At 37.2% G+C, this 21881-nt stretch overlaps 1 protein-coding gene across 8 annotated transcripts in view; it reads right to left on the reverse strand.

The window, feature by feature from the left end:
- The window catches only part of PTPRK (protein tyrosine phosphatase receptor type K), a 380562-nt gene that overhangs the window by 77581 nt on the left and 281100 nt on the right, over positions 1-21881 (reverse strand). For all 8 annotated transcript variants that reach the window (XM_041423851.1, XM_041423846.1, XM_041423844.1 and 5 more), the window contains exons 8-11: positions 14931-15233; positions 5353-5462; positions 3944-4145; positions 970-1075 (exon numbers count right to left, since the gene is read on the reverse strand). In XM_041423851.1, the coding sequence (XP_041279785.1) occupies positions 970-1075; positions 3944-4145; positions 5353-5462; positions 14931-15233 (721 nt within the window). The remainder of the gene's footprint in view (positions 1-969; positions 1076-3943; positions 4146-5352; positions 5463-14930; positions 15234-21881) is intronic.

Here is a 21881-nt window from a genome sequence, read left to right on the forward strand (position 1 = left end):
ACAACACTCATGTAAAACATGCATTCCTCTTAATGGAAATAGACTTAAGAAACAGTTAATTTTCCTCTGCTTTTACGGCTCGGGCATGTGAGTTGGCATCAGCTGAGCCTTGATAGCGGACTTAATGTAACACAGAATGAAATGCATTAGCCTGTGTTTCTCTAAAATGTCACAAGGGTAATAACATGAAAACCTTCTGATGCTCAGCAGCTAATTAACCCCCAATTAGTCAACCCTGCCCCTGAATATTGCTGATGCAGCTACATCAGTAAAATACAAATGGAATCAAATAATATCATAAAATTTTTACACTAACAAGTAGAAGTAAAGATCAGAATGTGGACTAATCTTTGCAAACAAAATTAAATTATCTTTCAACAGAGAGCAGAAAGGGAAAGACCCCTCAAAGTTAACATAAATGAAACATTTTAATACGATTAGAGGACATGCCAAATAACATTTAATAGCTTGCTACATGAATCCTAGTAAGAAGTGCTCTCAGAAGAAAAAGGTCAAATAGTTTGTATTCACCACTATTATTCTCCCATTTCCCCACAGCTTACAATTTTCCAATCATACACATATGCTATAGAGTAGCTGACTTTGAAGCACTGGAGAGGAAGTGTTATTTTGAAAGCTACTTTCTCACAAACACCTCTGAGCATCATATTTCAGAGGCAGTGTGAGAAAGTAAAATGAAATTATAATGGCTAGAAGGTGGTTCTGGGGACCCTATATCAAACAGGTCAGATAGCTGAATGATTCAGGTTGTGACTACCTTAAAAAAAAAAAAAAACCCTGCCAACCCCAGGATTTTTTTTTAATTACACATCTATTGACAAGCTAGGTGTAGGTAAGAAAAAAAAATAGTGACATTAAATGAATGTCACTCAGAAATGAACAGCTCTATATATTGTGACACAACAAATATTCAACTAAAAAATTAACTCTTCTTGATTTTTTTTTTACCTGATAGGTGCACCTTTGGCCTGTGCAGGTCTCAAGAGTACAGTTATTGTAGTAGCAGTTTCATTGAGAGATGCATCCACTCCTTCATAGTCTGGTAAAGTGGGAGCTGATTAATGTTGAGCAGGAAGGAAAAGAACAAGAAACAAATCAGTGAAAACATTTAGAATTTTTATGAGGTTGTGACTCTTGGATATAGAGCAAAGACACAGTCTTTATCAGCCATGTGAGTATTTTTAAATAGTTTTTCCAGTCAGGCACAATCTTTTACTGTGGCATGAATGGGGTTTAATGAAAAATTGATAACACTATCCCTAACCACTTCTGATCAAATCATGACACCTCTCAACTTGAAACAGTTTTGTTCAAGAAGGAACGAAATAGAGGGAGGAGGTGATTGACAAGAAACCCTAAACTACAAAAAACCTCACATTTTTTGGCGCAATTTTTCTACCCTGCAAAGAACTGCAGTGACCACGCCAAAGACCCAGCCTCTACCATCCTCCTTGAACAATTTAAGAACCTTTCATATTTCCTCTTCAGCATCATGGGAAACAATGCTAATACCAACCAATGTGCAGGAAAATTTGACATATATAGACATGCATCTGTGGGCTAGAACTGGATCAGGGAACCCCTTCCTATGCCTATTCCTATCAATGGATGGCCAAGCTGCTCATTAATCAGCTTCAAAACCACTATGAAAGAACAAAATCAAAGTCAAAACCAGAAGTAGTTCAGGAATTGATTCACTAATAGGCTGTCAGACTGTCACGCCTTCATGGCAGCAATATTTGTTGTGGGTGGGATGGCTAGTGTTGGCAATTGCTTCAACCATCCAGCTTTAGTCTGCTGCCTGTTACAGTCCTCACTGGTAATACTGTTGCTGACTTCAGTGCACTTTCCCAGTGCAAAGAAAGAAACAGGATTTTCTGCGTATTAGAAAAGAATGGATTTCTAATAATTACTAATTTTTCATAAGTTTGAAAACTATCTGCATGTTTGTGGGGTTTTTTAAATATATATGTGGCTGCATCATTATAAAACCATTAATGAAGCCTGTATATTTCAAAATTAACTTTCAAAAAAAGCTGTTTCCTGACAGGACATGAATAATTTGATTTACAGTACTATATCAATAGATAGAAGTGCTTTGAAAGATTAAATGCCTTGCTTCATTAGTCCTAGATCCTAGATGAACATAAAACCTACTCTTATTTCAGGAAATAATATTTTATAAACTTTATGTTCATTTAATGTTAATTTTAAAATTACTGCTTACACCATGTTCATTAGAATCACAGTAACCACTTGCAAGCTTAGTTAAAAGGAATCATTTCAACCCTCATTAAACTAAAGTCAGCATTTTCTGAAACATGCATTGCTCCATATAGAGTACCAGTCATGCAGAGTAGACCTAGACAACAGTTCAGCATAAAGCAAGATGGAAAGAAGAACAGGCTAAAGTTCAGATTCAAGGGGTGTCACAGCTTGCCTTTGAGCTTTCCTAGCATTTAGCACGTCTTGCCAACTAACAAGATACATACTCTGTCTAGAAAGTTGTGCTATACTGGATTCTGGACAAAACTGCCAAAATTTCTGTGTAGAGAAAGCGGGCATATCTGAAGAAGCCTGAATTCATTGTAGTCCTAAATCCAAGCACGTTGAGGAACTTTTTTTTGCAAAATACTGGAATACCATACATGCTAGCAACATATATACCTTTTTTCTTTCCCTTTTACTAAGAGGTGAGAAGACAAGTATGCAAGGACTACACCACTACAATATCTGAAAATTTATGAACCAGAATTTGTTGTGAAGAAACGCTTAAAACAATCTGACTAAAATCTAATAGCTATATGAACAGAAGAGAACACATCATTTGGTGTTTTTTGTGCATTGGTTGGGTTGTTTTGAAGGGACAGCGGTATGAGGAGTTCTAGTGCTTATGTGCTGGGGTGGAATTCCACAAACTGTTCCAGTTAGCCATGACAACTACAGAATTTCATTTGCTACATAATTCAAGGACCTCTACCTTGAATTTTCTCACATTTTGATTTATGTGTGTGTTTTCACATACTGTGAGGAGACAAAGTGAAGAGTTTCCCACAAAAATCATAGGTGCATTCTCTTACATTATTAACTTCTCTTTACAGGACACTCTGAGTTTCATTATGACAGATAATGAGGAAAATATCCTGCTTTGTGTTGTTTAAATTTGTAAATGGCTGACTTCTTTGATCTTTGCCAAGCTCTAAAGTCACCATGTCACAAAATCAAGTTTCTCTGAATACAGCATTCACTTACCTTCCACTATCAACTGCATAAGCCACTATCTTATTTTTTGAGAATAAAATTGAAATTTAAAAAAATAAAAACACCAAAACATTTCATTTGATGTAATAGTCAGTGCATTATTAAGTTTACAGTGCATTATTAAGACAAATAATGTCAAAGTTGGTGCACTGCAATAAATTAATAAAGGCACAAGGAAGCAGACCTATGTGAATCTGACAAAAACCTTGTCCCAACTGCCCTTACCCTGTTACAGCTGTGTGCTGCTAAGTAGTGTCACCTTCAGTAAGTCAGTAATTTTCTACACCTGACTTTACTAACCTGCAAAACAGATGCAGTTCTTAGTGACCTGTGTAGTGTTGACAGGCCTAATTAATTAAGGTTTACACAGCACTTCAAAATCTTTGGAAGAAACTACTGGATTACACAGAAAAAACAGTTCACAACTACAGCTGGGCAATTTTCACCTCATTCAAGGATTTATCCCTGAACGTATGCTATGTATGCTGGGTGAGTACACCCAGAAACATTTTTAGCAACATAATTTCTTAACATGGCAGGATTTTTTGTGGGGGTTTTCTTAAGCATTTCACAATTTCTCAAGTCATACAAAAATATTCAAAAGACATTTCCCCCCCACTCCCCTTCCCTGTTTTTTCTTTATGTTGTTGTTTGTTTTTACCTGAGATATTGGTTGTAACATTGATCGTAGTTGCCGGTCCAAACCCTTTGATGGTGCTTGCACGTATGAAGAACTGGTAAGTCGTACCAGGGTGCAAGTGAGAGAAGACGTGGTGTGTGCTGTTCCACAACTTGGATACTGTCTGTGGAGGTCCTGCCACTGGAACTGCAGGATCAAATGACTGTATACTGCTATAGCTCACCTGGGGAAACAATAATTTTTGCAACAACTCTTAAAAGTTTTGGCACAAGGGATTTACATTAGCTTGGCTGGAAAGGAAACAAAAGGGACATCCTCATCTAGTTACCCATTTATCTTGGGGATACCACAGAATCACAGAATCATTTAAGTTGGAGATCCTTAAGGTCATTGATTCCAACTATTAACCCAACAATGTCAAGTTCAGCACTAAACCAATGAGGATTTCATGTATGCTGTTGAAGAGTTTGCCTTACTAGAAAGACTGTGCAGGCACCCTTCATCATTGCTGTTGGATGACACACTCCCTTGCTGGCTACAAAATCACCACTGAACACTTTGAGATTCACAATTTGATTTCTCTGTAGCTGCTCTGTCAGGGCTAATGTCACTGTTAATCCACTGCCTTTTGCATCTGTTTCCAATTAAAAATTAAGGAAGCATTTATCTGCTTTAATCCCATTCATCAACTGTTTTTGCATAGCTTATGTATGGAAAAATGTCACAGTTACATTCCACTGAGGGGAAATCAGCAAATGGCTGAGTGGGGTTGAGCTGCCCACCTGGTTTAACTCACACTATCTAGTGAATTTAGTCTACAAGAAATGAATGAATGAATGAATGAATTAATTAATAAATAAATAATTTTTAAGGGATTTTTTTGGTTTGTTTGTCTGCCTTCCTATAATTCATTAATATGCAATGTTATATCTTTTGCTCCTTTAAAAGAACAGTGATGGAAAGTGTGGTGTTGGTTGCTCAGATCAGGTTGTGTTACCTGCTAACCTCCTGTGGAGGTCCACAGAAAGCTCATAAAGTAAATATGAACTTTAAACAGAATTTATATGGAGGTTATCTAAAAATCTAACAAAGCTAAAAAAACACATTGCTCCAAATTTAACAACCATCTTACTCTTCATATAACCTTTTCTTCCAATGAAGAACATTTTGCAGATCATGGCTGTCATGGCTTTGGAATGGTATATAGTAACAATAAAAGATATTTAAGGCCCTTGACAGGGATGAACAGTCATATGCATCATAATTACAAATTTTGAGTATCTAACCACTACAGAAAATCATGTATTCAGTAAATGAAAGGAGCATACTATTGAATAGCTGCATAAAGAGCATAAACACCCACTGTCAGCCACCTCTCTTGATGTACCTCCCTAGCCCCATCCTATGCTTGTTAGGTGTTCAATGATTACCTCATACTGAGTAATGATGCCATTTGGATCCATAGGTTCCTTCCAGTTGAGGAAGATCTTATCTTCAAAAGGAGTTCCTTTCACTGATTTTGCTGGTATAGGGCCTGGCACTACAAACAAAATGGAAGTTTTAAAAATAGGAAATTCAAGAGACAGAAAAACTAAAGAGATGACAGAACATCCTATTAAAACCAAAAGTGAGCATGGGTCTATTTTTATTAATATTCATTTGCATGCAAAAGGCAATGGTAGAGTGTGTGAAAAAGCACTTCAAAGTGTATTTTGTCATTTGCAGTGCAGAGAGAGCATGAAGCTGAAACATTAATGTTATCCCCACATACGGTTTTCAAAACTCCATGCAAAGTCAAATTGTCTCATCGTATAGCCAGGGGAAACAGTTCAAGCTAGATTACAACTTCAGGGAACATCACTGAACTCTGTAATAAGCGTATCTTAGGACAAGGACTACACAGTTCTAAAATTCTTTCAAATGGAAAAAAAATCAAAGGCAAGGCAGAGTTTCTGTTACACAGCTTCTTCCAAAGGAGATAAATTCTTACAAAACAGTTTTCAATCACATCTTCTTATGATTTGTTCTTTTAAAAGAAATCATCATTTAAAAGAGAGGGCTGAACATGGGGAAACACACCAGCTTAGCTGCCATTTCTTTCAGCCTTTGACCTCCTCACACGCAGAAGGATCAAGACTGCTTACTTCAAATCTTTCCAATAAGAGCTGTTTTCAAAGCTTTGAACTGAACAACACCAAGATGACCCTACTTTCTTTTTTTTAAAATGGAACCAATATCCCTGGTGTAATAAGAAGTCTGAAATGTCACCTCAGGCCTCTTTGCCCAAGTGATTCACAGCACCCAGTAATCCCATCAACACCGGGCAAAAGCATTTAGTTATCTCCCATTACAGCTTACAAGATATTTCTCCCTACACATACAATTCCTTTTTATCAGAGTAGCTCACCTAGATTTGAACACACACGTGCTTAAAGAGGGGGTGAGCAAAAGGGACTGCCTGGAGAAACTCTGAACCCAATGAAACACCTTCCCCCCTCAAAGAGACGAGGTTGTTCAAATTTGCAGTCTTTCGATCTAAAATGTCATTTCTATTTAATATATTGGCATATATTTCTGTCTCCTTCTAATAAGCCTATTTTCTTCAATGCAACTTTCAGTGAGCCTTATGCACTCCTTGGATATTCATTATCAAAGCAGATTGAAATTTTACAAAGAGCAAAAATAAATGAAAATCCAGTGGATCAAAGGAAGTGCCAGGTGCTGTGCTAGCAGCAGGAAAGAATGAGTGGTCTCTCACATCAGTGAAATTTATTTCAGTTTACATGCAAACTATAAATGATGATCTGACCCTCAGTACAATCAACATAATTTGGCACATTAATAATAAACTTAAGTAGTCAAAAAAGCCCAGAAGTAAATAGGTGAGAGCTTTGCAGAACATATTCATCTGTCATAAGAAGGCTTAGGAGAAGTTAACTAAAATCAGAGGCTGGTGCTTTTCTTCAGGGTCCCAGGATATACCAGGCAGTGGATGAAGGCTGACATGCAGTGACAGCCCCTCTGTGCTGTTTGTGACATTGAGAGACTTCCTGTAGGCAATGTTTCATTTTTCCTGGGAATGCCCTACAGTATTTCCTTACATCTCAAGAGGTATGAATGTACCCTGCTGCACGTGACATTTTCCTTGGGAGATGCATACACAATTTTTTTTGTGTACATCTCTGTTTGGGAAAGAACACGGGTACCTACCAGGGCATCTACACAGTGTATGAAATTTGACATTAAACCACATCACAGTATGTGAGGCTAAAAGAAAACAGACATGATTGCCTAAAAACATGCAAAATACTTTTTGTGTGGTACTTTAAAAAAGAAATGTTTCATATTCAGTTGAAACTGGGTGTAGGGCTCTACATTTGATAGTTGCATAAATCCTCCTACACCTTTGGTTTAAACACCAAGGTGGGAGAAGCCTCTAGGCTTGTCTCATTCCATGACTCGTTTCTTCTCCTGCTATACAAAGTTTGATGCTTAAGGCAGCAGAAGCAATGTTAAAGTGACTGGAATTATGTGATCCCAGTTAGTTTCATGCTTCTCTTCCCCCTGGCATGGGAAGGGTACAAGAACAGAAGATATCACAGCAATGAACAACCTGCTTGGAATCTCAGTTCAAAAGGCCATAAAGAAAAAGAAAGAGGACAGTAATGCCCACAAACCCCATCCATCCCCACAAATTCATAAAAATTAATGTTGGGGATTTAAACTTAAATAATTTGAGAACTCAACTGGAATTAAAACAAAGAAATAAATAAAAGTTCAAATGCCCAGAAAAAGGAATATAAATTAATAGTAATTTGAAGGACACATTTTGATGGTCTGAAGTTATTTTTTCTTTTCCATTTTGCAGTTCAGCCATAGTAAAAATGTCTTTTAGTTGCACTGCTTTACCAAAAGGGTAAAGGGAGTGAGGAGAGAGAGAAAAGCAGGAGTAAGAGAATTTGCTTAAAGAACAGAATATTCTCAGGTTAGTCAAAATAATTCCTTATCATGCTCGTATGTTCTTTTAAGTATTTGTTATTAGATCAGTATTTGTTACAAACAGAAAATTTTAAAAGGCCAAAATTAGTAAAAATATCCACAAACCAGCAAAAAAAACCTCACCAACAAAAGAACAACAGCAAGGTAACCTGTTGGTAACACTACCCTGAAGACTCAAACTGCATTTCTCCATGTAGGTAGCCATTGCTGTCTATTCCCTGAAACTCCCAGCAAGTCTCTAAGGACCTCAGAAATGCCTTAAACTTCACCTTTCCAAAAGAGTGTTAAGAGTCTTCCCTTTTGCAGTGGATTGACCTTGGCTGGATGCTAAGTGACCATCAAGCTGCTCTCTCACTCCCCTTCCCAGCAGGACAGAGGAGATGCAAAACAGTTAGTGGGCTGTGATAAAGTAGATTACTAAAGAGGGAAAAAAAATCCAAAAAAGCAAAAGTTTGCACATGCATTAGCAAAGGGGAACATGTAATCTCTACATCCCACCAGTGAGCAATGTTCAGCCACTTCTCAGGAAGCAGGGCTTCAGCATGTTGGTCCAGAAAGCAAAAATTGTAAAATAAAGAATTTCACTCCATTCCTTCTCCCTCCCTTAGCTTTTACGTCTGAGCTGACGTCATATGGCATGGTTAATTTGGATCAGCTTGCCTGGCTGTGTCTCTTCCCAGGATCTTGCCCACTCCCAGCCTCTTGATGTGGGGAAAAAGTTGGGAGTCAGTGCTGACGCGGTGCCAGCCCTGCCCAGCGGCAGCCAGAACTCCAGTGTGTTATCAGCCCCTTCCTCGGTACCAATGCAAAGCACGGCACTGGGAGGGCTGCTGAGGGAAAATGAGCTCCAGCTCAGACAGACCCAATACACCTTTGTATGATATTTAGCAAGGACTTGGGTCAAAACTAGCCAGGTAAATGTCATCCCTGTGTTGATAATAGCATTCAGAAAACTCCTCAGAAGCAGCAGCAAAGGCTTTCTTCAGGCTTGTGTGAGCATTTCCAGAAGCTCCATCACTCCCCACAGCACATTTTTGCTGACCTCCCAGCTCCCATTCTTTTCCTACAGAAGCTCTCACTCTTTCCTTACTTACAGTTTACACTTAAATCAAAACGCACGAGACTATTACAAGAGTGTTAAGGTGAAGTATGTTACTTAACATAATCATCTGAATAACTCAAAAAGTGTAAGTGGCTGCTAGAGGAGCAGAACTCAGACCTTTTGGCCCCAGCACCCACTCTTGAAAAAAATTCTGGTCTGCTGACCTTGTGAAGTAAGATCCCACTTTCTCTCAGTGAGAGCGACAGTAAACACACTTTCTTTCCCATATATTATTCTATGCTAAACTTCCAAAAAGTCAGGATTTACACTTTTCTGAAGGAGTGAAATAATTAAGGTGGATTTAACTATATGGATATCAGAAGAGGTTTTGAATTTAAGCAAAAACAAACCAAAACAAGGAAAACAAAAAATAGTAAAAAAGTATACAAACATAAAATGCATATATATGAAAAAGATAAAACAAATTCAAAAGGAATCTCAGCAAGGTGTAGTGCAAACAACACAAGCTCTTCTTTCATGATTTACATGCATCTCCAGAGCTCTTTTAATAAAACTATATATTCGTATAGCGAATATCTGATAATCTTTTTTTCTATATGCATGTGAGATGATGGACTTTATAAATACTATGCATAATGAAAGTACAAACCATCAATCTCACATCACACCAATTCATTTTAGACCAATATATTTGCATTAAATTATGTCACAGTCAAAAATAAATTGTTATTCACAAATAGTGTCACTTAAATGTTGTTCTACATGGACTTAACAAGAAATTTATATTACAATACATTACTTCTGGAAAAACAATTTATTAACTGGCACCAACCACTATAAAAATGAATTTATATTACTTCAGTTTTCCTGCTACAAAATAATGAAAGTGCATGTAAACAGAGTATTTTTATTATTATTATACTCCGTGAAAGCCATGCACAGAATTACTATGCTCTGTGGCAAAAGTTATGTGCAGAAATAGATAGGGTCATATTGGGAAAAATTCCTTTGTTGTAATCAAAAAGGGAAGCATATTAGCAGCAATCTTACAGTGTGTCTCTCAAAGTAGATGCTCATTTTCAGGAGATGGTGACAGTTAATCTTTCCTACTGTTCAAACGTTACCAGAAACTAAAATGGTTCACCTTTCCATAGGCTTTTTCTGAGGGATTTGCCATTTTTACTTTACACTTTACTACAGCTGGAAACTAAGTTTTAATAAAAGCAAATTTTGTCTGTTAGAAAGGAAAAACAAAACCAGAACTGCTCTTACTGGTCTTTATCATAACAGCATTTGCAGAAAAGGTGGTGACAGAAATTACTTCTTTGGAAATCGCTCAAGTTGGAATATTTGCAGTAAGGAACAAAATACCATTGAATGTTGTTGGGAAAAAACCCTGATTTTATATTGACAGTGGTGTACATGCGCCATAGCCAGCAACTAAGTTCCACCCTGCCAGTTGCTCACTTCTCCCTCAGCAGCTGGATGCGGCAGAAAAAAAATTGTAGAAAATAATAATAAGTGCAATGATAAAAGAATTAGAATATATGTAACAAATTCTGTGCATTGCAATTGCTCACCACTCACAGACTGACACCCAGCTGTTTTCCCAGCTGTGAACCCTGGCCAGGTTTCTTCCCAGTTTATACACTGAGCATGATGTTCTGTGGTATGGAATGTCATTTTGGCCTGTTTAGGTCAGTGTGCTGGCTGCATCCCCTTCCCAGCCTCTTGTGCCTTCTTGCTGGCAGGGCATGAGAAGCTGAAAAGTCTTCAACTCAGTATAAACACTACTTAGGAACAACTAAACCATCAGTGTTTTATCAACATCATTCTCATCCTCAATCCAAACCTCAGCACTCTACCAGCTACTAGGGAGAAAATTATCCCAGCTGAAATCAGGATACACATTTAGACAGTATGCAAAGCATTTCACTCTTCCTATTTTTTTTTTTTTTTTGGTCTTCTAATTATAACATTTCCTCTTCCTCTGCTGTTCCCCAGAGTGGTAAGCCTGCTGGAGCTCTTCCAGGAGCATGAGTAATGATTGGACAGTTGGTATCTTAACCCTGCATCATAGCTCTCAATAGCTCTGCAAGAGGCAGAATGAGCCACAGCCTCTGAAAGATCAGGGGACCTCATTTGTGTCCAATGAGCACATGCTTTGCCCCAGACCAAAGCTCTCTTATACGTTAAGCCCCAAAATGGATACTTCTCCTATTCCAAGTGATCCTTTTCAATTAGTTGTTTGCCTACTGTTAGATGACACACTCCCTTACTGGTTATAAAATCACCTTCGAACACTTTGAGCTTCACAATTTGCTTTCTCTGTAGCTGCTCTCTCAGGGCTAATGTCACTACTCCTGTTAATCCACTGCCTTTTGCATCTGTTTCCAATTAAAAATTAAGGAAGCATTTATCTGCTTTAATCCCATTCATCCACTGCTTTTACAAAGGGTCCCTCTGAGTTGGCAGCGCTCTGGTCAACAGGCAGCTCCAAGAACATGTGCATGCTGGTGATTCATGCTAAGTGATAAATTCACTGTTGGTTATTGTGCTTTGTCTCAAAATGCCAAACACTGTCTTTGCCCAGCATGTATGCAGCCCCAGGTTTCATGTCCCTTCCTCTACTTCCTTTATCAAATTCTTCAAACAGTGTCTATCTTCTGTACAAGCCATGAAAAGCACTGAGTCCCTGTCATAGCACAGATAATGCCTAGTGCCTGTGTACTCAGAAATGCTTTTTCCAAACCTAAGTAGCTGTATGGTTTCTCTCCAAAGTGAAAGATGTTTAGCTTTTAAAACACACACAAATTTCCCTGTTTTCATCTTTTTTGCAAAACTTGTTTAACAGTGTCTCATTCAGGGGTTTTATTTTTACATGGAATACAACTTCCTGGAAGTACTAAAATATACTTTAAAGACTAATTCCATCTTCCCATGCTAAATAGAAATACTGAAACTACCAAGTATTCAGATCTAGCTCTGGTCAATAGAAAGACTGTTTTCAGACTGTCATGGTATTCCTGGGCTTTGCTATCTTGCACATATTGAATTACAAGCTAAAAAAAAGCTAAAACTTTCTCACTGGTCAGCCATAGCTCTGAGGATATGAAACACAGCTTTTCAGTCTTACCTCATTCTTCTACTAATTGTTTCTTCAGTTAATTCTGTTCCAGGTATCATATGCAACTGAGTTACCACTCAACATTCTTACAGGTCTACCATTTCTGAAAGACCCTCAGCCCAGCTGCACAGCCTTACATAAATGTGAGCCTTTGTGAAAGACAAACACAGATCCTCCCTGTCTCACCGAAGAGCTTCACAAAAGTCCAAAGTCCTCCACTTTTAAAAAATCCTAGAAGTTCAGAAAAGTGTAAAGATCCTGGCAGAAGGGAGGAATTGACATGAAAGACGTAGTGAGATAATAGGGCAGGTTAAAACACAACAACAACTGAAGAGATGAAAGGGACAGCTTGGAAGCATGGAGAAGTATGACGAAAAACAGAAGATGAAGGCAAAATGGTAGAGAGGAAGAGAGACAAGAAAACATGGCACAGGCATCTCAAACTCCAAGAGTCTATGAAATTTTTGCCTATTTAGCAGCACCTTGTGAAAAAAAACCCCAAAAACCAAAAAACCAACATTGGAAAGAATCCCACACCACACAAAAGCTAACAAAAATTTAATTATCAGTTGTCATCTGGAGTTTTCAAAATTTCTATTTATGAAAAGTATACAACATAACTGCACAGTTTCAGATAATCATGTCATTTGGGGCTATTTCTAACTAATGTTATTTGCAAAAATGCAGAGCAACACTCTATTTCCTCTATACTCCTTCTCCAAAATGAATCACTAATAATGCCTCCATGATATAATTAAAATTATGCTTACTCTAGAAACCTGCAAAAACCATGAAGACAATGCAGCTTCATCTGACCACATGTGAAATGTAGGGCACAGAATCACATACATAATTGGACTTCTCATCTTCTTAGCCCAAGTCCTACTTCAGGCTTCAAACTGTGCTTGGAAATAGTTTCAGATACTTGATCACTCAGATAGGAACTAAATTAGCAATGTACACATAAGCAGTCAGCTACAGGATTTAGTTAACTATTGCTATGAGAGCTCAAGGAAAGACTCAGGCGTGAACCTCTCAGTATTGTATGTCATCTGCAAGCCCCAAACTTTGAAGTCATGGCACAAGAGACATAGACTTTCAATCAGTCAGTAACACAAAATTAAAATATCAATTTTTTTACAGAGTAAAGCTCACAGGAGGATATTTTCAGGTCACCAGCATAATTACCACCAGCAAAACTAAATATAGATACCTTTTAAAATGCATTATCCCTCTGTGAAAACAACATCTGCTTCAAACAGTTTACCCTGGCAACTTTGTTCACTGAATGAGGCTTCTTCTACACTACACTACACTACTTGTGACACCAAAGCCAGCTCAACTCAAGATCAATGACAGAATGCTGGTATGTTAGCTTGTGACCAAAACTTGTCTTATGTGCACCCTCTTCCGAGAAAAATCCACAACAAAACTGGGAGACAAAGTTTTCATTTGACTCTGCTCCTGACAAATACTGACACAGCAACCATCTGTCATCTCCACACATCTAACAAGACAAAGGTTGCCACTGGAAACCACAACCTTTCTTGAAAACCCAGTTAAAAAAGAAAAGAAATCCATTTTCCATGGACTTAATATCACTACTACTCTTTTTAAGTTCAAGAAAAGTAGCAACCAACTTGTCAATAAGTATCCATATGATGCATGTATGTATCTATAGTTTTCTAGAGCTTCTCATATTCTATCTATTTTAATAATTTTTTTCCTTCTTATTGAAATAGTAAATATATTCCTCTTTTATTTCTCATAAAATTGAAAATATATGGAAAAAACAGCACTACCAGACTCTAACACTGACTGTTATATATGACTGTATTTCCTATACATTTATTTTGCAGGCAAGTAAACACACTACCTTTTTCAATTTTACCTTTTTATTTATCTACAGTCTTACATTAGTCAAAGTATTGTATTTTTGTTACCTATGGGAACAAAATATGTTATATATGTTACCTAAGTATCTATTTTAATTTTGCTGTTGTCAGTATTTTCACAAAATGTAAACATAAGAAAAAGAAACAAAAATTGGTTTTGTTACCACAGTTTTAATATTATTAGGGGAAAGTATCACTTTTTATTTTCATATCTTTGATACCAAGATTCATAGCCTAACCTCTGAATGTGTCACCATTAACATGTCTACATCTATTGTTTATTTTTTCACAACTGACATAAATTCAGCTGTCTTGTTGAAATTTTGTTGAAAGCATTTTAAAGAGTAATTACAGAATATATGAAGTTGGAAAGGACTCATATGGATCACTGAGTTAATTCCCAAGTTGTCAAAATAATACTTTAATTTGATAGGGGGCTTTCAAATAGTTAACAGATACTGTATTCTGAGACCTGCAACATAAATTTTTTCTCAAATATATTTGCTATAGAGGTTTAAAATCTTGAATAGAGTGTTTAAGCACTGAACTTAATATTTAAATAATATATACAGAATTAATTTTCAAATACTACGCCTAATACTGAGAAGAAGTCTAACACCACCATGTGTTTCTCATCACCTACATTAACACAGTATTTGAAAGACTGGGAAATCATCCCCCTTTTTCTGGAGAGAAAGAGACACAGAGAGAGATCCAGTTTGACTTGTGTTGCATGGACAGTTTTGGCTACATATGCGTGGTGACAGCTATAATACCTTCATAGCTGCCATTTTGGGGCTAATTAATACATTAATAGAAGAGAACTTCCACCCTTTGTGATACATATTGTAACACACAAAGTCATTTCCTTCCACCTGCCTAGACTGGACTTGGATGTAATTTCCATAAGAACATTTAACTTACCATCTTCATCCGTCTGGATAATGGTCTCCTCGCTTTCCTTCCTCCCTTCTGGGTTGGTTAAGATCATCTTGAGGCTGACATTTGTGTAGGGAGGCAAATGATCCACAACGTGCTGAGGTGCTTTGGGATCCATGTCCAAGCAGTCTGCTTTGCTCTCGTTGTGTCCACAGAAGTAGTGGTAGCATATAGTGACATTGAAAGTATGGCAACGAGTGATGTTGTAACCCAGAGATTCCCAGTCCACAGCAATGTGTCTGGCCTGGATCTCAGCAATCTTCAGCGTTTTCGGTGTTCTCATAGGTTCTAGAAAATAGAGCATAATGAAGAAAACAATGTTAACATTCTTCATCTGTCTCTGAACTATAGCTGGTAGATGGTGCATTCAGGAATGTGAGAGTAAAGGAAGCACCCAACAAACAGGCAAGTATCATCCTTTGTACAGGAGGAGAAAATGCTCCCTAAATTTTTTTTTACTTCATTCCTATTTGTCTTGTCTTTGTTGGCTGTAATCAGTGATGGAGACAGCAATAGTAAGAAAAGGAATAGTTAATTATCAGTGGAGCAATTCAAAGCAATTGAGAATACAGGCAACAGATGCAAGAAGAGTGACCAAAAGGCCACCCAGCTGTCACTACTGGCTTCCCTTCTCGATTCCCCCTTACTCTTTTCCTTTTTCCTGAGTAAATTAGATAATACATCATAATGGTAAAGAGTGAACATTTACTACATCATGATTTATCATGCCACCAAGCAACGGTGTATACTAATTATACTAATTACCTTACTAAACTAGCAGTTATAAAAACGATGCAGATATTAATTAGTGTTTATTATTTTAGTAATGAAGCTCTTCATTCAAGCAAAACACCTCGGAAATAGCACAAAAAAGTGCTTTGGGATGTTTGCATCGTATCCTGATTCCTTCAAAACCCCAAACCCATGATTACTCTGAGCAGGTAATCTCTGACCTGCTCCCCAAGCTCAGCTGCTCTCCTCATGTGCATTTGCACCAGCAGAGAACGTGATGCTCCCCAAGCTGTCATCAATCTTTCACTGTCTCTCTAGTGCATTCATTCCTCATGCAAGGGTAACTTTTATCGTTGAACTTAATTAAACTGATTACACAATGAAAATCATGACCATGTCTGTATATACAAGAGTTTCACTGAAAATATACCCTGCTTGTGCATGCTTCCTCACCAGAGAAAATAAAGCCTGTGGTTGATACAGCTTCAGCCTTATGTCCTTGCTGGTTTAAGGTCAAAACATCCAAGATTGTTGAAGGAAGGGAAATATAGGATTTCTCTTTCTGAGCATAACTGTTCTTTGTAACTTGCATGAGTTCCAACAAGGCAAAAACCAGCCAAAAGCACAGATGGTATATTGAAATAAGGAAATGTGAATCTGTGTAATGTATTCAGCATGCAGTTTGCCAGACAAACTGCAAACATTTAGTTTCAAACATCAAAACAACAGAATTCTAAATATAACATAAAGGTATTCCTAGCAACATGCTGAATGTCAAGGATTAAAAATTACACCTATTTGTTGTCATGATCTATCCTTTCTTCATTTTGAACAAGCACATATATTACCTTTGCCATTAACTTTATTTATCATATATACAGTGAAAAATGCAATTAAGTAAGAAGACTTCCTGGAGAGTAGCCCTCTAAACACAGTGTATTGTAACAATAGACATTTGAAACTGAAAGATAGCATTGAAAAGGTCCTTGAGAGATAAGAGACGTGAAGAGAGGGAAAAAAAACAGGGTTTTATAGAGAAAACAGTGCCTGGTGCTTTAGCAAGTAGAGAGACGTGTGAGGTGGTCATCAAAAGAAAAAAGTAGCAACATTGTAGATCTACTGAAGGAGCTGATAAGGGTCTTCAGAGAATGAGTATTCCCTTGGCTACTGCAAGCACTTGGGGAAAAACTGAAACTGAGTGCCATGAAGGAAGAGAATTGTTAAGACACACACATACATACATACATACATACATGTTTATGTGTGTATATATATATATACGCACACACAAAATCATTGTATATATACAATATATACACATATATATGATATATAATACAAAATTATTTATATATATATATACACTAAATCATTTTCTCATATGAATGACAGTGCAAAACTTAGTTATACATACTCTGATTTAGAGTTTGAGGCCTAGAAGAATAAACATATCCTTCACCAAGGAAATGTGTTATAGGCTGTTGTCCTTCTGAAATGGAATGGCTTTTCTCATTTTAGTAATTTCCTCTTTGTTCTCTTGCTACAGTTTGTGCTTCTAACCACTCCCACTAGAGATGGAATTCAAACCTGAATTCAAAATTTATTTGAATTAAAACAAAATAACACCTGGTGTCTGACCATGAAGTCTGAAACGATTAATTTTTGAAGCCAAGCAATCAATAACAGAAAACATTTTCATCTTGCATCTCTCATGAAAGACTTAAACTGCCTTTACACTATGCTGCACAGCATTTTAAAGAGAGAAGAAGAAAAAATAAAAGCTTTGTTAAACTTAAAGAAAAATTATTTTACAATTCTATGCAAATTTTACAAATGTGTCACAGCATCAGAAGAGATACTGAAAAGCATCCTTTATTCACCTGTCAAAAAGGAAAGAATGAAAGACAGAGTGTGATCTCGCTTTCTCACAACTATTCCCTTCTTTGGCAGAAATTAAACAACTTCTGCAATATTGAGATGGTAATTAAGTCTGCAGAGTCTCTCAACAGCTTTAGTAAACTCTGCCAACTGTCCCACTGCTCCTAAAACGATGCTTTAAAACCACAATTTTACTCTTTCTTCTGGGCAATGTTCATCTTGGGAATCTCTAGAGGTAAAGACCAATTGTTTTAAACTACCACACCACAAAGTCTCCATCTGTAACACCTCAGTGAAAAGCAATCTTCGAATAATTACTTTTCTCAGATAAAGCACTACTGAATTTTTGAGTAGGCTTCCCAAAGATCTCAACCATCTCATTAAGAATAGCTTTGATCTTGATGGGAGTAAATAGTGTTCATCTCTTTTTTTTTCCACTTCCCACCACAATTTAGGGTTTGCATTTCACTGAAACATTTCTTTAGTCCTACAGGGATTTTATTTCAATTAATGCATTCTCTTCTGATTTTCTGATACTGTTTGAGTACAGCAAATCCCAATAATTCAATTCACATCTTGTCTTTCCAGTTTTCTTTCCATCCTTCCTCTTTAAGTCACGTCCATAACTTTTATCCAAAATACATGGACTTTCAAGTCCATGAATTCTTACTTCTTTGTTGAATTACCTGTGTCAAATAGGAATCCTATGACAAAGAGAGAAGAAATAAGATGCTCTCAAAATACCCGCTCAATCCCTAACCTGTCCACTGGAGTGTCAAAAATGATGGCAGAAGGCACTCAATATTTTTCAAACATTAATTTACCAATTACCCCTATGAAACATGTAAGTGGTGTTAAAACTTTTCTGTGAAGAGAAAGAGGCACAAAAAAAGTTAATAGCTTGTTCAAGGCTACAAAGCAAATTACTGCCAGGGCCACAAGAAAGCTGAACCCAAGTGCCAGGTCACTGGTGGCCATCAGACAGCTAGCTGCAGCAATTCATAAACCTCAGGTACAATGTATGTGCCAATGCTTCCACCCAAATTCTAACTCCAATCCTACACTCCAGTCCTTTTTTAAAAAGAGGTTTGGTGAGGTTTTTTTAAAGGTTTTCTTAGAACAAGTTTGAAAAAGCATAACAGTGCTCAGACACTGATTGAATATCTGAGCATAAGGACATGTTATGTAAAAAACAATAATTTGGCTTATTCTTTTAGAAAGATTTCTTGATTGAGAGGTTCAAATTTGAATGAAACAGCATTTTTTTTTGTTTTGCATTAAATCCTGCATTTAAAATTTAAATTTTTTGGAAGATGATATTCATAATTTATTTATTTTTTTCAAGCCTTTTTCTCTATCAGATAAAAGACTGGAGGGAATTCTTTTGTGGTGACAGCAGAAAGTATACAGGACTTCTGTTGTTGCAGGAAATTCAATATCCTGTGACTGCATCAAGCACTCAGATATGAACATCCTGACTGCCAGAGTTAGATCTTCGAACAGAAACCCAGCAATGAAGCATATGGAGGATTTGGTGGTGACAGTGGTAGTGGTGGTGGCAAGGTTGACCTTCAGATTCTCACAAACACCTCTAATGATGACAGGCTCCCTTCTGCCAGACCTTCTATATCCATCGGCTGCTGCTACGACCTTCATCCCATTTCCACCTCTACTTACAGCCAGCTTCTCCCTCTGCCCTTTGCTTTTGACACCTGGCAATACCCATCTCTGTTATCCCCCTCCTCCTCACCCCTTACTTTGTGTCTTGGCACACAAATGCTACCAAGTGCCCAATGACTCAGATTTATTATCCAATCTGACTGGTTTTAGCCTCATTGAACCAATTAATAACAGAGGCATTGGGAAAATATCAAAACAACAGGAAAACCAGAATGATAAGAGATCTCTACGTTTGTACAGATTACCAAGTCCTCAATCCTTATCCAGAAACCCTGCAAAAGAATTACATGCATGTGGCACTCAATCACAACAATTTCTGGATCAAGAAGATTTAACCCAACCTTATGTGATAAAATAAAGAACATTTTAGTAATTCTCCAAAGGTTAACAATAGAGGGATACGTGGTGAAAGAGACAGAACCTGTTGACCCCATACAACCTCTCAACTGCAGGATGATTTAATAAGACTCTCCAGATAACAGATAAAATGAAATTCAATTTCTTTAGTGCTTGATAAGCAACATGTGATATGACAGGTCAATATCAAGCCTCTTTGTAGAGATTATCTTCACTTACACAGAAATGGGAGTGAAAACAAAAGCCTTCACAGCTGCAGAAGCTGCAAGGTGAGAGCATCCATTTCCTCAGAACCTCTTTTTAATGATAATATGTATTAGCCTACTGTCAGTCAGAGACAAACAGGTGCTCCAAAAGCTATGAAAAAATCCTTTACAAAGAGTCTAGCAAAGTGTGACATGTGCTCTGCTTTTGCTGCCTTTCCTCAGAAATCCTAAATATTGACTGCAGGACAGTTTAATTTCCACATACCTGGCAGAGGTGGGGGAATTACATCTTCTGACAAGCAACCAGAATGCACATTTGTTCACATGAAATGGAAAACAACTGGACAAATTTTAAAGCACAAACATTTCAGATAAAGATGTTACTTCTCAAAAACCAACATAACTTGTCTATACACTGTCTGTGTATTCAATTCTTTAATTACAGTTGGCTTTTGAATCCTTCCTCCCCCTTGAACTCTTTCTAGTCTGTCATTACACTGAGGAGCTGACTTCGAATTTCTGTTTTAACCACATTGACTGAAATTCATATCAAGTTTAAAAGCAACCCAGGTAGCCTTAATTGGTGACACTGCAGGTGAAAACTAACTGGACTTGGAAGGTGCAATAATTTGTGCATTTGAGGGAACCGCGGAGAGATATAAGGCCTATGTTAAATGAAAACTCTCATATAGAAAAGCAAATCTATGACCATTATTTAAAAAGTACAGGTAATAACCCCATAATTTAAAGTACACTGTTTCCCACCAAGACTCCTTTAATTATCTTGCCTTTATCAGTAAAACAAAAACTACGAAGACAGAAAGAAGCCCTTATATTTCTTCCAATATTCTCAGTCTGAACAGCCACTGGAATTTCCCAGACTTTTCTTCTATGAGAACATGAGCCCCCCCTTGTCCTTTGGCTTCTCCTGACCTTTCCAGGGTAACTCTTTCCTTGGCATGTGGGAAACAAAAGAGGATTATTCTAAGATATCACCATGGTTGTTGCTCCTTTCTCAGTCCATGCAAGGTCCTATAAAACCAAAATGTTCCCAAAACTCAAAGGAAAAAAAAAAAGTTACAGTCCTGTTGCTGTGAAGAATTATTCTGAAAGACCCCTGACAAGAATCTCAAAGAAAGGTAAGAGGGAAAAGAGCTGAAGGAAGCACAACCCACATAGGAATAGCTGTCAGAAGTGCAGTAAGAAAACAGTAAACAAAGATTTCTTGCTTGCTCATTTCAGCTGCATTGCTCTCAATTAGTAAATGATGAATCAGGCAGAAATGATTTTTTTATACAGCTACTAAATTCCCCACATCATAAACTTGGTTAGGACTGCTGAACAGAGAAGTTTATGACTCATTAAAAAGGACCAAACTAGAATTAAATATTTCAAGACACAACCACAGCCTCAGCAAGAACTATGCACATCAACTGTGATAACTTCTGCACTTCTGGGGGTAATATGCTGTTGTCAAAGGAGCAAACTGTAATTAAGTTATGCTATGAACAAAGCTAACAAAAATCCCTAGGTAAGGTGAGCTGTACTAGAATATCCATGATGAAGCCCCTGAGTTTTAAGGATTATTAACCTACAAGTCCAAGAGAATTTAGTTCAGATTAACTCCCAATAACTCCATTATTTAACAATATGATGATAATATGGAAGATCCTTCAGACATCCCCAAAATGCCATGCATTTCAGTCTGATTTGCATAAACCAGTCTGTATGACAGAATAATTCTTGCAAATTCTGTTCAAGGTCCTTCTCTGTAACTGGCAGAATTTTGACCATTTCCAAGCAGAGTTAAACACAGCTTTGAAGTAAAGGCATAAAACAATTATCAGTATTGGCCCCAATTCTTACTACATAGTGATAGTTCATGAACTACTTATCTTTAGTCAAGCACTCTCCTCTTCCTACTTGATGTGTATTCCAACCCAAAATCACACCACATTATATTACCAACTGGATCAATATTGATGCAGGATGATATAACGCATCAATATGCCCTTCTCATATGTTATTGGAACAAAATACTGTTCCACTGTTGGAGTACCTGAACTCCCTCATTCTCAGAATC

The sequence above is a fragment of the Onychostruthus taczanowskii genome, unplaced genomic scaffold, assembly GCF_017590055.1.
Source record: "Onychostruthus taczanowskii isolate IOZ18803 unplaced genomic scaffold, ASM1759005v1 scaffold8, whole genome shotgun sequence".
Classification (NCBI taxonomy): Eukaryota; Metazoa; Chordata; class Aves; order Passeriformes; family Passeridae; genus Onychostruthus; species Onychostruthus taczanowskii.